The 18981-nt window shown below is 35.3% G+C and overlaps 2 protein-coding genes across 3 annotated transcripts in view; both read right to left on the minus strand.

Moving 5' to 3' along the window:
* The window catches only part of LOC136038700 (extracellular matrix organizing protein FRAS1-like), a 47803-nt gene extending 29472 nt beyond the window's left edge, over window positions 1-18331 (minus strand). The window contains exons 1-4 of one of the 2 annotated variants that reach the window (XM_065722010.1): window positions 17810-18331; window positions 11533-11697; window positions 4440-4937; window positions 1915-2973 (exon numbers count right to left, since the gene is read on the minus strand). In XM_065722010.1, the coding sequence (XP_065578082.1) occupies window positions 1915-2973; window positions 4440-4937; window positions 11533-11697; window positions 17810-18088 (2001 nt within the window). In that variant the 5' untranslated portion in view covers window positions 18089-18331. Of the gene's footprint in view, window positions 1-1914; window positions 2974-4439; window positions 4938-8619; window positions 8741-11532; window positions 11698-17809 lie in introns of those variants that run through there. The other variant, XM_065722011.1, reaches the window with a different exon arrangement.
* Window positions 1-18981, minus strand: part of LOC136038704 (uncharacterized) — a 211762-nt gene that overhangs the window by 165773 nt on the left and 27008 nt on the right. The gene's annotated exons all lie outside the window — the stretch shown is intronic.

Genomic DNA, 18981 nt, shown 5'->3' on the forward strand with positions numbered 1-18981 from the left:
ATCTTGTTTTTTGGCATAAATTATATCTCTGTGTATTTTCTATCTGATTTTTAATGCACAAAATAAATAGAGTAATTTAATCCCAGGATAAAGTAAAACTAAATTTGATTACGTTTTACAATTAAAATCTGAACAATCTAAAACAGTTACTTTTACATGAATAGATTAAATAGATTAAACTTATATATTGATAAAGTAAAGAATCAAAATTAAAAGATAAATAAGCAGCACGTCAAAAGCATAACATGCAAAACCGTACCATTGCCCTGACTATAAAAATAATGTTGGAAGAGTAAAAAAAAAATAAGTAACTGAATATAATTTTCAATAATGAAGTAAGGTGCATAAACAAATCATTCAGTAATACCTGAAAAAAAAAATCAAAGAATATTCAGCACATCTGATTACAAGGCTTTATGTACTCAGAAGTGGCAACAATGTAACACTCACTAGCACCTAAAAACCTGATGAATTTACATAAAGATAGTTTGACTTACAGTCTACTAAAATTCAAGAAATGTATGCTGTTGTGTAGTGCACACAGGGGGATTAGGAAATTTACAACTTCCATGTAAGAAATATTCCCATCTAAATTTTAGTTGTCCTAAAATAAGTGCCCCCAGTGAGCGTTAAAACTTATTGGTAAATAAAAAGACGTTTGAACATACAACAGGAACCACCGCATCCAAGGGTTTGAACAGGTACAATACCCATATAACCCAACTTATTGATATATATTATTAAAAAATGCGTTTTATGCTGAAGATTTTCTTAAGAATTTCCCTCCCCCTCCCCTCACACCTCGTTTAAATGTATATGGGAGGGAGGAAAATGACTGCTACCATGGCATTGAAGGCACTGGGTTTTCTTAAAATTTAACAGGACTAGTAGCAAGAAGAATTGGGAAGTTTTTTTCAATATCAAAGGACATATTTTCATTTTAAGTTTCAACCTCAACGAGTCCGTAAGAATGAAAAACTCTAAGGATAAATTTTATTACTTATTATCGTTTTTTAAAAACTAATCTCATAAGCGGGAAGACAATTATTTCATAAAAGGTGCCTATATTAGTGTAGGTCACCTACAATCCTACACCTTCAATTTTTACTTTTGCTTTATCTTGCGGTCCATTCTTGGCTTTCGACGGGTCTAGATATAGGTCCCGCCCAAAGTGAATATATATCCCGAGACATACTAAATTACGTATTTTAGTTCACAGTAACTAAATTAAAATAACTCCGTGTTATTTCAAATGATCTTACACGCATAAATATCAACTTTGGACGAGGATGTTTTTGTAACGGTCAAGAAATAAGGGTTGGAAATTTGTTCCAACCCTTCACCACCGCTATTTTTCTTTCGACAATAAAGTACAGATGCAAATAAGCGTGATGAGCCATGGCAAGGGTTCTTTTTGAAAATGAACAACTGCACGCAATGTTTCTCTAGTCTTCCCTTGGAGTCATATATAATTAACAGTGAATTCTCCCATACGCTTTGAGAGCACGCAGTATCGCTGAAGTGCTCTGATTGGATGCTTTCAAATTAACAGTGAACGGAATCCCCCCCCCAACTTTGTTTTGGCTATTATTGTTGGATGTTACCAGAAAGGTATAATGGTTTAAAAAATTATGACAAATGGTTCAATTACAAGTTTTTGGTCTTAGCATGTGGTAAATTTAACGCCAATTATTGCTAGCATTTAAAAAATTATAAAGAAAAACAATTACATCAATTTAGTCGAATATATTTGACAGCCTTCATCTCGAAAAATACTTTTCTAGACTTGATTCACTCTAAAACTGAAGAGTGGAATATAAACTTTTCAATGCGAGTTATCTGAAGTATTATTCTCAATAGATCCTGAAAACAGTTTAAAGTAGAAGTGAAACAATTTTTCTTAGGGCAACTCACCTTAAGAATGCTGCTTAAAACTCCTCCACACTTGTCAATCAAGTCGGACAAAGTAAACTTGGCTTCAAATGTCCATAAACAAGTTTTTAAATTCAGGTGCTTATAAAGCCTTGAAGCTGATTCGCTCCTGGTATTTCCAGTTAAAACAGAGTCACTCAAGTCCAAATTCACATTAATATCTGCTAAAAAGCCAAATCCTGGGTGTAAATTAGAACAAATGTGTTGCGTTCTATAAATTGACTGTGTCAACAAGTACTGAACACTGTATAATGGCATGGTCGATATTAAGGTAATAGATCCGTCTTGAAAAGGAATTTCAACTTTCATATGAACAATCCTATCTTCAGTTATGTTTACACTTGCTTTATAGGGCTCACCAGCTCGTGTACAAGTTGGTGCTTCGGATATAGAAACAGGCTTGCTTTTAATAGGAGCTCCCAAGATACCACCATCAACAATTGGTTGTGTAACACACCGCACTTTGAAGAGTTTATTAAAATAAATTGGATCTAGTATTCGTCCTCTGGCGTCAGTAAACAAAGTAGAGTCCACCACTTCATAAAATGAGGATATCCCAATTGGATCCATAGAAGGTGGGGCTACTTCCCACGTATACCTTGTTAAACCAATATTTGTCCTGCGACACAAACTAGATGTCTCATTATAATTAGGGTACTTTGGATCGCATGCAGTGATGCATATAAGTGGATATCCTGGCCTTGGGTCTATCCCGAGGCCTTCGGTTATGTTGTCTAAATATACTAAGGACACCACTATAGGTTCTGCGGGAAGGATAGGTAGGGCTGAGTTTCTCTGTGGTACAATAGTGATGCTTGCTTCAGCTGAGGAATGCATTGATTCAACAACGATGCTAAACGTCCTTTGCCATGAACTGTCTGAGTTGTGCATGATTTCAACGTCTATAGATGCAAGAGCTTCTCCGGATTTGAAATGAACAGACTTTGTTCTAAGAATGTAATCGAGATTTTCTACAGCACTTCCGTCTGTCGATTTAGCATGGCAATCCATTGGTTTGCTAGTATCACCAAGTCGAATAAGCTGCAAAGAGAAACTATATGATGCAAGTGACCCTTGGCTTCATAAAAGTTGGACTATTCTTATGTCAATATTATTGATATTTAGTATTACTCTCAGAACTGCTATGGGTTGGGTTATCTCAGGGTCGTTCTTAGCACCTCGGGTATCAAAACATTCGTTCACAGAGCGATTTTTACATGCGAATTTTTTTTTTTTTAACTGATATTGCAATTATGAATCGCACGCATTTTTATAACAGTGAAACCAAATAAATTGAGATAATCTAAGCAAAATTATGTGCTGCAAAAGATTTAGAGAAATAGAAACAAAATTCAACTTATAAACAAAGCTCATTTGAAAAAAGAAAACTGGAATCACAACAACGGAAAGACCTGACGGGACCTGTTCCTTTTCAGAGTTGGCATGTAAAAAAAATTGTCGGAACAGATAAAAAATAGGTGATGTAAAATTTTTGTTTTGCTTTTTTTGGTACCGACTGTTTGAGTAGTTATTTCTGTTAGATTGCACCATAAGAAGATTTAGATTTTGCCTTTTTTGTGGGTTGTTGCGAGTCACAATGTATTTGGTTGTTTTCATTACGTATTACAACTATAATTTTGTTTATTACATTTCGTTCATTAGAACCCAACTAAATTGACTTACTGATAAAACTCTGACATAAACAGTTCGTAAAGCTTCACCGGTAACTTAAGACCCATAAAGTCTGTTTAAACAAATAGCAGCGACGATCACACTGCCTTTGTATCATAAATACAAAGAACAGGTAGAACAATGGGGATTTTTTTTTTTTAAGACAGTGAAAGACAAACTTCAAATGAATATTTTGACTATATACCAAGGGCTCAGCAAAACAAATTTGGTCCTGGTTAAACTTCGTTGAAGCGAGAAACCTAGGAATGCTTAAAAAAATTAGTTTCAAAGGTTTATTTTAATGTAAATTTCTTTTTATATACATTGGCGCTTTGCTGAGGACAGCCCTTGGATACAGGGTTAAAACATTGATTTGAGGTTCGAGTTCCACTATATCACAAAAAAAAACATTGTTTTACCTGTTGTTAGTATTTAATTCTGGTTAAACACATTTTTGCAATGAGAAAATTACTAACTTGATTCATCCTTTCTAACTTAGAAATTTTATCTCCATATCCACTTAGAGGAGCTGATGCCAGAACTATGCGAATAATGAGGAGGAGGAATGACCTGGCACCCCTCTGAAACCTAATAGTTTTACCACTTTTCTCCCATAATTGCCGAAAGTTTTCCTATTTTTACTGTTTTGAGAAATCCCTCAAAATTTTATTCCCCCTAGATAAATTCCTACATAATTGCCTGAATAGATATATGACATTATGTTGTATATTTCAATTTAAAATTATCTAGTATGTTAACGTATTATGTATACACAGCATAAAACTTACGTAAAACTTGTTACGAGAATAAAATTAGACGGATTGATCGACACCTACCTTAACGGAAAAAGATTTTCGAATATTTTCGATACTGGGCTCAATCACTGAATGAGTCACTTTTTCAAATTTTAATCGGGGCAGATCTTCTGGATCGCGAATGACGACTCGAACCTTGTTTGATTTCAATATAACACTTTCTTCAGGCTCGGGGATTGATAAAACAACATCGAATACTTCCTCTTCTTCAAAAACACTGTCATTTATGATTTCGACTTCACAATGTATAGTTTCAACACCTTTAAGGAAGAAAATGCGAGATTTCTCTTCAAACAACCGTGGAATAAAATCCTTTTCATTGGCAGAACTTGGTATCGTGTGGCAGACAGCGCTAGAAACACTTGTTTTGTCTCCTGTCCTTACCACAGGAATTTTTGCATAGCTTGCATTTTCTCCAACTAAAAGTTCTGGTGCCCCAAACTCAATGAACGTTTTGGTCCCAAGCCATTTCCTATGCTTTTCATCTTCCATAACTACTATCACAAGTTCTGTGTCAACCTGAAATAAGTTCAAAACTGATGATACACTTAAAATATACCAAAAAACACACTTATAAGCTCTATTTGAGCTTTATTTATTGAAAAATTCGGTTAAACCAATCATAATCAGAGCAATAGTACTGTCTAAGTAAAGAGCAATGTGGGCACAATTCTGTTTTTTTTTTTTTGGGGGGGGGGGGAGGGAGGCACTTGGATTTGACCAGGACACTTGGTATAGAAGGAGCTGTCGTAGAAACTTAGAAAGAAGCCCATTCAACTGGAAATTGAAAGGCTTAGTGCCCTTCTTAATAGTTGAAAGTGATTAAAGGGTAACTGGCCCCTCCCCCGATGCCCACTGTTTCCCCAAACATATCCAGTGAAAATTTTGAGATAGCCATTTTGTTAGGCGTAGTTCAAAGATCAAGTAATTATGTCTCTGAAGATGACAATCCCATAGCCCTCAGGGCAAGGGTTGTAAGTTATGCCTATGGGGCATATAAGGTTTATATAGAAAGGTTGGTCGTATAAACTTAGAAGGTGGCTCATTGGACTGATAATTAGAAGTTTTAGTGCCCTTTTTAAGATTCAAAGTGATCGGACGGCAGCTACCCCACCCCACTTTTTCGGTTTTAGACCAGGGCACTTCGTATAAAAGGATTTTTCGTAGAAACTTTAAAAAAGACTCCTTCGATTGGAAATTGAAATGGCTAAGGCCCTTTTTGATAGTCAAAAGTGATTGGAGGGCAACTAACCCCCTCCCACGCCCACCATTTCCCCAAACACATCCAATAGAATTTTAAGTTCGCAATTTTGTTCAGCGTAGTAGAAAGGCCCTGAAATTATGCCTTTCAGGATGACAACCGCCCCACATCCCCTAGGGCCATATAATATTTTTTATAGAAAAGGTGGTCGTATAAACTTCGGAGGGAGCTTATTGGACTGGTAATCAGAAGTTTTAGTGCCCTGTTTAAGATTCAAGGTGATTGCAGGGCAGCCGCCCCCTTTCTTTTGGTTTTAGACCAGGGCAGTTCGTATAGAAGTTATCGTAGAAACTTCAAAAGCGGTCCATTAGATTGGAAATTGCAACGTCTAGTGCGCTTTTTAACAGGCGAAAGTGAGTGGAGTTTAAACCAGCCCTTCTCTCTCCCAAAGCCCATCATTTCCCCAAATACATCCAATCCAAATTTTTATATGGCTTTTTTGTTCACGGTAGTTGAAAGGTCCAATTATGTCTTTGAAGATGGCAACCCTATCACAGCCTTCAGGGCAAAGGTTGTAAGTTATACCACATGGGAGTTTAATGTTTTTAGGGTGGTCGTATGAACTTTGGAGGGGACTCATTGAATTGGAAATCAGAAATTCTAGTGTCCTTTTTAAGAGAGTCAAAGTGCCAGAGGGCAAATAGCCCCCCTCCTCCTATGGTCTACAACAATTTTTAATCCTGACATAAATAGTATAGTTTAATTTAAGTTTATACCTTCTCAAGTTGACCTGAAAAATGAAACTTAATACCATTCCCAAAAAATTCTTTCTATGCTCTTTGACAACCTGGATACACTCACACTCTTTTGATTTATTTAAATTGTAATAGCAGAAGTAGTAATAGTAACACGGAAAAAGTTTTTTGAATTAATCCAAAAAAGATCGTTTTCCATAAATCGTAGAATAAGCAGTAAGCATACCATATAAAGCAAGGGTGCCCACAGGGAGATGGATAATAAGTAATGCCCCCCTCCTTGAACATAAAATAAACATGACAATTTACTAATCAAAATACATAATTTTTGTAGACCTTCGCAATGCCCACAAAAATTTTACAGTCTTATCCATCCACACACACCCCTTATATCTACAGGCACTAGATGGTAATTTAAGTACTCTACCAAAACATTTAATAGTGCTCCTCCAACATAATTCGATTGTTGATTTTTTTTTTTCTTCGGTCGGTTGAGAATCCATTCCTACTATTCTTGAATAGGCCATTTCTAATTGTAAGTTTCAGGCAAAATTTAACTTTGAGCGTAGGGGCACAAGCTCCAATAAGCATATGAAAAGGCGATTAATATGGATAACATAGAAAATTACAATAAAAAACCCACAAAAATCAGAATCTTAGCATTTTAAGACATGGAGGAGGGCATTTATCCAAAAATTACTTCCCTGAGTACATACATACCTTGTGAGCTTTGAAATTTTTGAAGACTAATCGGGAGGTACCGTAACTATTCTTTGGCAGTCATTATTAAATTACGAAGCAGAGTGGAGGGAGTGTCTCGCTTTCATTTCTTTTCATTTTTTTACAGGGGAAATTCCAATTTGCATATATTTAACTCTAGAAACAGCATCAAAGAATTCTCTTTCATTATAAAGAAAAGTATATCACAAAATCATATTCTGGAATATTATTGCAGAATAATAAATTATAATATGGTGCTTACCAAATTAATGTGACGCTAAACCATAAAATCGCACAAAAGACGATTAAATATTAAGTACCAAGGTGAAACTAATCCATTTTTTATCCAAAAAAGTTTCAACGGAAACTACCTGAAATCTACCATCTAGTGCGATTTTTTTACTAAACCATGGCATGGTGCATATAAGGATTACTCCTAAAGGGACAATCGACTATCTGGAAGGATTCACCTCCAACTTCTGCCACAAGTTTGCTTTATACCCATTTTTGAGGATTTTTTCAGTGAGGAGGGTAATATGTTTTTTAGGGGGGCCTATCTATTACTGGATCCCTAGTCACGCTAATGCACATAACTCTGTTAGCAATTTTGGAATTGCTATAACCGGAAGAAAGAAGTGTTCAATAAAAAGTAAAGGCAGAGTCCTATTTTTCTCTTTTCCTTGCCCGTAATTTGAACAGCAAGAAATAATTTGTATTGTATGAATTTGATGCTTGATGGTTTTAAATAAATTCTTCACTGATTTATCATTTAGTGGTAGGTTGCAACACGTGACAGCTTTTGTCAAAATGATATTTGTAAGCTCGCCCATTAAACAGGAATCCTGCAGGAAATTCAATTGCAGGAAAACCTACAATTGATTGATTTCGTCCACTTTCCTGTATTTTATTCGGTTTTCCAGATAATTACAAATTTGTAGTTCCCAAAAATGTGTTATGTCCTGTTTTGTAAAACACAGAAATATTTAGAGTTTTGATAACTTTAACACCAAAATTCAGTTCTTCTGAACTGGAAGGATAGACAAACAAATCTAAAGAGGTGGACCAAACAGAAGCTATGCGTATGGTGAAATAAGATAGTGTTCACCAGTTCAAAGGCTTCGAGCTGCTTAATATTGGTACAAGTTGTGAGTAATAGTAGTAACCGATAAGGGCATACGCATGATTTCTGTTTGGGAGGGGAGGTACTTTTTACGGGGATTGGGGTTTTATCACATAGCAAATTTGTTTAAATGCATTTTTCTACATTTCTACGAGTCAAAAAAATCGCGCAGGGGTTCAAAATCTGAATCTCCCCCTGGATATGGCCTTGGTAGCCGATCATAATCATTACCCAAAGTTTCTGAAAAGATTTAACGTACAAGGGAAGTCAGGAAATTCCTGAGAAAGTGGATTGAGTTCAATCTCACATCGTCAATTCTGTAAAGATGGTATTTTCCGTGGAATCATCAAACTTTTAGCTAAATTAGTGTAAATGGGTTTTATTAAGAACTTTTTAAAGATTTACCTGTCAACCCTGGTGCCTCTTTACAGAAAGCAAATTACTTGTACAGCACAAATAAGAAACCTTTCAACACAAATCTTTCACTTTATCAGAAATTTCTAAATAAGGTTATATAATCCCTGGCTTCATCAATATTTATAGACATGTTTTTGACGTGGCATACAAGAACTTTAATAAAAACTTAAAATGATAAGAGTTTTATAACACAAACGATACCGCCTACTTGTGCATTAATCAAGCAAACTTGCCCAAAATCTTATGGACTAGTTAATGGGCTTAACGCAAAAAAAAGCAACTGCTCTAATCTAAAATTCACAGGAATCAGGCTTGAGGAAGGTCAATGAGCACTAATAGTAAAACTTGTACATTTTAATTCCCTATCAATCCCTCTGCTAGGCTAAATTTTCGTGGACAAATTATGTGAAAGAAAATCCACGAAACTAAGGATGCGGAGCAGTGAAGAGTTTGGAGTTGCTCCTACTTCTGGGCTACTCCGAGTCCTATTTTATTCCTTAACAAAATGTACACAGATTTTGTAATAAGCCTCTTCTTAGAATCTAATTTCATTATGGTCATACATTACAAGTGAGAATTTAATGCTATTTTGCATACAAATGTATAATAACACAAACAAAAAAATATCAAAACAGATTTATATATCGAGTGTATGCCAGCATTTTTTTAATTGAGCAAAGAGACAAGAAGATAATAATAATTAAAAATAACAATAATAAAGAGATAAGGCTGTATGTGCACTGTTCCTCCTCACTCGAAATCCTCAAAAAGCATCTTAAGCCTTAATCATTAATCATACTCCCAAGGCCTACAGAAAAGTAGTTTTGAGATCGCTGTATCAATAGTATAGTATATAAAAAGATTTATACTATACTATTATCAATATCCAATTATTATACGTATATATTATTTGTAAATTTTTAAGTATTTTTACAGTAATACCTATTAATCATGTCTGGACCAATCTAGTCTTGAATTCACAAAATTATGTCTAAAATTCATACTTGCAGCCAATTCCATATAATGAGCTCCATGACAGATCAAGCATTCACTTTTAACCCTAATTAAGTAAAAAAAAAACTAATTTTTTTAAACTGAAAGCAAGGAGCGACATTACAACTTAAAACGAACAGAAATTACTCCGTATATGAAATGGGTTGTTCCCTCCGCAATCCCTCGCTCTTTACGCTAAAGTTTTTAATTGTTTTAAAAAGTAGAACTGTGGCAAAGAGTCAAACTTTAGCGTAAAGAGCGAGGGATTGCGGAGGGGACAACCCATTTCAAATACGGAGTAATTTCTGTTCGTTTTAAGTTTTAATGTTGCTCCTTACTTTCAGTTAAAAAAAAAAAGTTTTTTTATTTAATTTCTGAACGTTTTTGAATTAATACATGTTTGATTTTGGCTCTCCACACATAAATTATTAAATGAAATTTGCATATTAATTCTTTTTTTGGCTAAATGGCTTTCTCTTAGTTTTGATCAGACGATTTTGAGAAAAAAGGGGTGGGGAAGGAGCCCTGTGGCCCTCCAATTTTTCGGTTACTTGAAAAGACAACTAGAACTTTTAATTTTTAACGAACGTTTTTATTATTAAAAAATATACGTAACTTAAGAATTAACTTACATAACAAACTTTTATATTCTTATATTTTTATTATGTATATGAAGGATTTTGTCCCCTCGTTAATACCTCGCTCTTTACACTAAATCTTAACTTTTGTCCCAATTCTTTAAGAACAACCCCTGAATCAGAAAGGCCGTAGAATAAATAGTTTAAATTACTAAAAATACTTTAGCATAAAGAGTGAGGTATTTATGTTCTCCTAAATACCTCACTCTTTTGCTACAGTATTTTTAGAACCACACATATGCGTAATAATCTCTGTTCGTTTTAAGTTTTAATGCTACTCCTTACTTTCAATTGAAAAATCTTTTTCATGTTTATTTTTTCATTGTTTTTTTTATAGTAATGCTCGAAAATCCCGCGCCCTTTTCATTGAATTTCTCTTCCCCCATGACATATTCCTCCAAGGAAAGATCCTCTCATATAGCCTCCTCCCCTCAACCCCACCCCCCAAACCAAAAAAATCCCACTGAAAACGTCTGTACGATTCCCAATAACCATTACTGTATGTAAACACTGGTCAAAGTTTGTAACTTGCAGCCCCTCCCCCAGGGACTGTGGGGGAGTAAATCATCCCCAAAGACATACTTACTATGTTTTTCGTCTATCCGGAACAAAATGGCTATCTCAAAATTTTGATCCGTTGACCTTGGGAAAAAATGAGCGTGGGAGGGGGCCTAGGTGTCCTCCAATTTTTTTGGTCACTTAAAAAGGGCACTAGAACTTTTCATTTCCGTTAGAATGAGCCCTCTTGCGACATTCTAGGACCACCTGGTCGATACGATGACCCCTGGGAAAAAAAAACAAACAAAAAAAAACAACAAATAAACACGCACCCGTGATCTGTCTTCTGGCAAAAAATACGAAATTCCACATTTTTGTAGATAGGAGCTTGAAATTTTTGCTATGGATTCTATGATACGCTGAATGCGATGGTGTGATTTTCGTTAAGATTCTATGACTTTTAGGGGGTTTTTCCCCCTCTATTTTCCAAAATTAGGAAAATTTTTTCAGGCTCGTAACTTTTGATGACAAAGACTAAATTTGATGAAACTTTTATATTTAAAATCAGCATAAAAATCCAGTTCTTTTGATGTATCTTTTAGCATCAAAATTCCGTTTTTTAGAGTTTCGTTTACTATTGAGCCGGGTCGTTCCTTACAGTTCGTTACCACGAACTGTTTGATAGGTTACTTTTTCCGAATTGGTCCTTGGTGACTCAACTTTTTAAAAATAATTGATATAGGTTTCTTTGTAAGAAATTAGGTAGAATTACCTGATTAAATCCGTCTGTTAGGGAAAGTTTAAGAAGGTCTTGCCCGTACGAAACAGCTCTGAATAAGATTTTCTTCTGATTAATGTCTGATTGCGACCACTGGAACACATCTAGGTCAGTATAGTCTATGTGCGATATTCTCAGATTAGCTGGAATTTCTTTAACCTAGAAACAAAAATAAGACAGTAAACTAGAAGAAGATTCCTGCGAACTTAATTGTTTAATTAAGTTTTAGTTTTGATCATGCTTTTTCAGGAATAGACTAGCCACACAATATATAAGAAAAGGAAAAAAGTAAAGAAAAAGAGGAGGAGAGACAGAGAAGAAGGAGAGATAGAATGATTAACAGACTGAAGAGGTGGTGAAAAACCTTGATATTAAAAAAAAATACAGTAACCACAATATAAGTACTTAAGTTAGTTTTAAGAGTGTTAGAGTCAAATCCTTTTCTTTCAGTTGGTTTGTGTCTTTTACATACTTGCTTGGAAGCCAAAATTTGTAATAATATGCAAAACATTTCGTCGGCATTTTCTAAGTCAATACTGAAGTAGTTGGCAGAATTCTCATTGGCTGGGGGCTCAAAAAATTGTAGATGCCAATCAGTGCTTGAACGCGAAAACCAAATAGTTTACTAAATTCTTAACTTTCCCAACTATTGTAAATTCAACAAGGGTGTTGTTGGCAGGAACACATGGAGAACTTATCCCGTAACAGTTGAGTAACAGTAAAGCTTGCAGGTTCAAGCCCTAGTCTCAATTTCAAGATTAAGAGTCCAGCATATTTGTTGAAAGAAATTTGCATCCAATGTGGGTAACGTTGGTCGTCTACTCTTGGCTTGGGCAAAACACCCAAACAAACTGGAGACCATCTAGCTTGTTGACCAGACGGTCCCTAGTGTGTGCGGTCCTGCTATGCCTTTTAAACGGTCTTGTGTGTGTCTTACGGTGATATGACTCTACAAGTTCTACGACACAAAATGTAGAGGCAATGGAGCTTTAAGGTCTCAGCCTCTGTCCAGTTGAGTACGTCCAGCCATAATTTACAATTACAGCTAGTAAAAGAAAGTGAGACCATTTGGTGCAGAATCTATAAAGATTAAGGGCCTTTCACCCCTAGTGTGCCGAACATAATATCGATTTCAAGTAAGATTTTTCCTGCAACCCCATTTCCTTACCCCTCCCCCGAATATGTAACCTATGGTTTTAAATGAGACTAGCAAGATCTAGCGAGAACCATGAAATAGAAATGTTCCCATTTGAAATTTTGGGAAAAAAGTAAGTTCCTGGTACAACATGAACCTGCAAGGAAATTTTTTGGCAGCGTTCATACCGGAGAACTTTTGTTAGCCACAATATCTCTATAAAAAAAAACTACAGTGGCAGCGCCAATAGCCTCACCTACAACAACTTTAAACGTCCAAATTACAACCTGAACAGTTACCTACTGTTATATGTTTTTTGTTTTTGTTTTTTTACTTGCTGATGAGCGAAACAATATCAATTTCACTTCACGGTATGTTATTCTACATTTTGAGTAGATTCTGTTAAATTGCTTTTGCCATAAACACAATACTGTATTCTCAATCTTGCATGCTAAGTATTTCGTTAAGATCAGTCATTTCAGCTAACAATTAATATTTTGGGTACGCTATTCATGAGAAAGATCAAAAAGGTTGAAGTTAATATATTTCATAGGTTTGCATGCTTCCTACCATTTCTTTCCGGATGAATGAGGGTCGAGTTTTAATATCTTAATTTTAAAACTATTTTGCAGGGTAAATTTTTCTCTCACGCAGAGAAATACCAAGAAGATTGAAAAGTGTTTGATAAACCCAAACATTTCTGCTATGATAATTAAATTTTTAAAAGGGTATGCTATAATTCGTTTGGAGTAGCAAGGTAAGCAGAACTTCGCTTTGTGGATGGGCAAACTATGTGGAAAATACAAGAAATGATATGGAATTTCATAAAAGTTTCGTTATTTCGGAAGAAAAATGCGTCGTATTTCTGTGTATTTATTATGTTCAGTAGCCTCTGCGACGTGATTTTCCTTCAATGATTATTAGCTTTGCTTACTTGGCGGTCATGACTGCTATTGTCACCCCTATATAATTTTCAGGAAGGAACAGCGTACAATTATCATTAGTAAGGTGAAGTTTCTATAATGGAAATTATCAACGAACAATTAATCCGAGATCTAGACTTAGCTCAAAAAATTGAAACTATGTCTTACAAAAGTGATAATAAATTTTACACAAGTACTAAAAGGAATATACCCCCCCCCCCCCTTCAATAACAAATCGTTTAAGCAAGGTAAAGAACTGTAAGTGCGGAGTGTCTCGACTCAATAGTAACCGCAACCCTAAAAAACAGAAATTTAATAAGAATAGATACATCAACAGAATTAAATTTTTATGCTGATTCCAAATATATATAATTCATTAAGTTTAATGTTACCAATAAAATCTTAAGAGCCTTAAAATTTGCGTTATTTTCGAAAATGGAAGAAAATCCCCAAAAAGTCATGGAATATTATTGGAAATCACACCGTCAGAATCGGCGTATCAGAGAACCGTATTTGTGGAGGTTTCAAGCTCAGATATTCAAAATTCCGGATTTTTTTTTTTTTTTTTTTTTTTGTCAGAAGAAGAATTTCTACGGGGTGAATTTTCAGTTGGGAGGGAAGTTGCTGGGGGCCAGCTTTCAAGGGGAAATTTTACACGAGGGGAATTTGGCAGAATTCCTATACGAAATTCGTTTTATTTGTCTATTTTTTTCTTTGACGACTTAACTTTATATGTGGAAGTTTTCTGGGAGAAATTCAGTAGGATTGGAATCCTCGGGAAATTTTCCGTGGAGAGAAATTTTCCGCGGGAAAAAATATGACGTAAATAATTTCGAAGACCACAATGCCTTTCCATAACAATAAATAAAAAATCCAAATCGAAGAAATCCTTTTAATAGACAGTGATAAATTTCAAAAAAATACTAGATATTTGGTCCCATATGAATGCTGCATATGTGACCGAATATCTAGTATTTTTGTGTGAAGTTTATCACTGTCTTTAAAAGGATTTACCCCTATTTGAACTTTTAATTTACCGCGGGAGAAATTCTCCCTGCGAAAATTTTTCACGGGATAAACTTTCCATTGGAGGGGGGATGGTACAGTATAAATTTTGACCAGAAATTGCATGAAAGACAAGTGTTTTTTCGAATGACAGTATGCCAAAGAGAATTTTTCAGGCAGCATCGCCCTCAAGAAATTTTCTGGGGGAATTTGCAGCAAATATGATATGTCTGGAGGTAATATCTTAGGGAGAGCATTTTAAGCAGTAGAACTTTCCATGGATGAATTTTGTGGGGGTTGGGAAATTTCCACGGAAGGGGGGGGGGGACTCCCAGCATTATTTGAAAATAATCAGAAATTAAATAGGAAAAACTAGTTTTTTAACTGAAAGTAAGCAGCAACATTATAACTTAAAACGAAAACAAATTATTCAGAATATGAGGGGGAGGCAGTCAGCTCCTCAATACCCCACTCTTTACACTAAACTTAGACTTTTTGTTAAAATTCTTAAAGAACTACTCCTGAAACACAAGGACCGTCTAGTTAGAATAGCAAACTTTTTTCAAAAGTATTTAAAAACCTTAGGGTGAAGAGTGGGGTATTAAGGAGGAGCCAGTCCCCCTCATACACAGAATAATTTCTGTTCGTTTGAAGTTTTAATGTGGCGCCTTACTTTTTTAGGTATATTCGAAGACCATAATGCCTTTCCATGACATGCAAATAATAATTCATTAAGGAAAAATCCTTTTATTTGACAGTAAAACAATGAAAAAATTCTCGATATTTCGGTCACATAGACAGTGGCGGTCATCAGCAGATAACAGTCACTGTATATGTGATCTAAATATCCAGAGATTTCCTTGTTGTGTCACAGTCAAATAAAAGGATTTACACCTATTGAATTTTTATTTGTACCCCTTACCTTCAGTAAAAAAAAAAAAAACATTATAAGTTTCTACATTACGTTCAACTGTAGTTATTATCAAATTGGAAGTTTGGGGGGGATCTAAACAAGAGTAAGGGTCTGAAAGGATACATGATAATAAGAAAGACAAATAGAAAGTATGATCTCAAAGGGAGACTCATATGGAGAGACAGACCGAGAGAGAATATTATTGTTATATTAAGACTGCGTTAAGGTAGCTACACACCGTCTGTCAAAAAATTGTACCCCTTTATTTGTATCAAGATTTATGGCCGTATCTTCCGGTTGTAGCGCATAGGAAGGATAATGCAGGACCGCGTGGATTTCGTATGGCTTTTTTTCGTAAATAAACTGTGCTTTTATAACTGGTGCAAAAGCCATGAAAATGTTTTAACAAATATCGATGCAAATTTACTTTAAATACCTAACACTCTTATTTTCAAAAGGTTTATTTTTGACGTTTTTCGCTTGGATTGAAATTTGATATCCCATTAACACATATTCTTTTACTAGAGAGCTCGTGTTCATTCTTTTCAACCCTTACAAATAATGGAGAAAAGGGAGCAAGATATGAAAAGCTTAAATGGATTTTGAAAAAGAAATAGGAGATTCACTAGCTGCAGCCATTTGAGCGCTTTGTAATCGGTGATCCTACGCTTTTTCTCAAGCTACAACTGATGAAAATGGTTTAATAGATTCACTAGCCGCAGCTAAAGTTCCGATGCTAGATATAACATTTTTTTCTTTTGTTATTTTGCTCACTTCTGATGTAGCTTTTATATGGTGCTTACAAATTTACCCTAATAGTTCATTATTACTGGTGATCTTTAGTCTACAATTTTGCTTTGACAAGCAGTCCTCCCCTCCCACGTCTTAGCCTCAAGAAAGCCGTTTGAGCCCTATGATATTGTGTACGAGCCTTATTCTTGAGAAACATATAAATTGTAAATATGTTCTAAAATTGGATGTTTCTCATCAGTATTGCTCAAATACTACGGCAATCCTACGCTTTTTTTCAAGTTACAACCGATAAAAGATAATTTATCGAACATATAGGTAGACAAAAGACAGACGCTATCCACTTGTGCCTCAGCTAGCAACATCTTTTAAAAACAATCGCAGACTCTGTTCCAGGGGGGGGGGTAGAGATTACACACAGAGGGACGTGCAAAGGATAGAGAAACATTTTCTTGCCATAAAAATAGGGTTTCCGAGATAATTACAAAATCTGAGCTTGTATGCAATTCAGGAAGAGGAAAATGTCTATACTCCCGCCCCTTTGTTTACCCACTCCATTTTTTACAATCAGGCTTGCTGTCAGGGGCGTATCCGAAATTTTTGTTCGGAGGGAGGTATTTTATTTTTCAAGGCGGTTTACACAAAAAAAACTCCACAAAACGGAAAATAAATGTATCTATATGTGTTTTTCACGTTTTCATGAGTTGGACAAAATTTTCGTGAAGGGAGGGGGGGTCAAACCTGAAACCCCTCCTGGATGCAGCCTTGCTTGCTCTTATACTAGTTTTTGTTTTAGGCAATTGAACCCTCAATGAATACTAGTCATAGATCAAAGTTATAAAGGGGCATACTGTCAGCTTTCGTCACCTTTGTCAAATAAACAACATATCTAATACTAATCAATTGAAGTTCCCATAACCCTTTATTCAACGAAACATTCGTAACGGTAAGCATTTAAATATCTGTCGTAAATCTACATGCAAGTGCTGTATTATGTTCTTTATCTGACCAATGTCATCAAACATACACTACAAAACGGTGAATCATAAAACGTAATGCTGATGCTAAATATAAACAAATCAAGCCAGTTTCTTGACAGTTTATAAGTTTCATATAAACAAGACTTATCCTGACTATCCTTTGAATTATTGTGCAGAGTAGGATATAATACCAAGTTTTACTGGAGAACAAAATATTTCTACAAACACAAACTCGAAACCCACCCCTAACCCTCCCATATGGCGCCTCTGTCTCTATCTGATTTTACTTTTTATTTACGAGTTAGTGCTTAAATATGGTATCCTTATCTCCCCTCCCCTTTTTATAGACTTCATTGCCTTGGCGACGATTAGTACCTTATATTGGTTGACAGAATTTTATTGTTCACCAATTTTGATCGAAATTAGTAAATTGAAAATTCTACTGTTAAACATTTAAGAACCTGTTGTTTTATGAATGATAAAATAGGGTTGGTTATAATCAATCATCAATTTTAAATAGCTTATGAGACATTTTCATCAACCATTCATATCTAACATAGCCTACCTCATAAATAAGCTCATCAGATTCAGATTCAGAATCAGTTGCAAATAAATGGTCTTCTGAGAGTGGCTCATCCTCATTCAGCTTCAAAGACACTTTTCTATTTTTCATCACTATAGGCGCTTCATTCAAAATGACTTCAACAACAAAGCTTTGATCAGCCAGAACTGCGTCTCTTGCATCTTTGACTTCAAAAAAGAAAAACTCCATAAAACTGTCAGTTTTTAAGACAGAAAGTCGAATTCTTCCGGTATTTATGTCACTCTGATTAAATTCTCCCATTTCAGAGATCGGATTCCACCTGCTGCTTTGTGATTTTTCTAAAATCAAATTCGGAGAAATTTGGGTAACAGTGTAAAGACAATCATCAAGGCTGGAACTCTCTGCCAGAAGTGTTAAATTAGAAATAACAAGATGAGTTCCGATGGGAAGAAGTAGACCTTTATTGACCTTTACTGCAGGCAGATCTGTGTTTACCTTGCCAATAAGTACTTGTAGTTGCGCATGACTAGAGAAATCTCCGTCAGAGACCTGAAAATGAACCAAGGTAAGATATTTAAAAGACAAATCGAAAAGTTGTCAAGATTTACCTCGTGGGTATTATCCACCAGTTTTATTTCAAAAACAGGGGCTTAATTTGCTATGAGGCGGGGTGACAGATACATTTTTCAAGCATTCACTCAAAAATAGGGCATTTGTACCAGAACATCACCAGAAACAAACTGAATATTTTTCAATTGGCCCTAGCCTACAGTAATACAAGAGACATAAGTTACACAACATACATTTTGGCCCAATTTGGCTCACTTACGAAAATACATCACAGATGTAAACCAATGAAATTAAAACATATCTAGCACAAAGGAATCAATATTTCCACTTCTACCGATTTTTGGGGTGACCTACCAAGTTCCTAATCCATCTCCCGAGAAAAAAAAGATACCGGAACTATTTGCGATGGAAAATCAATAGATGACACTAAGGCTTAGAGCCATCTACCGTTTTCTACCAACAATTGGCGAACCTTCAGAGTTTGTTTAAAAAGTGGAAACTTTGTACGGAATTACAGGAAAATAATCTCTATTTTTCTCTTTGTTCCGACTGGGGTAGTCTGAAAGGAAGGGTAGCCTCAAAAGCAGTAAGCCACACAACATAAATTTTACAGAGGAGTTGAC

This window comes from Artemia franciscana, chromosome 18, assembly GCF_032884065.1.
Source record: "Artemia franciscana chromosome 18, ASM3288406v1, whole genome shotgun sequence".
In the NCBI taxonomy this organism is placed as follows: Eukaryota; Metazoa; Arthropoda; class Branchiopoda; order Anostraca; family Artemiidae; genus Artemia; species Artemia franciscana.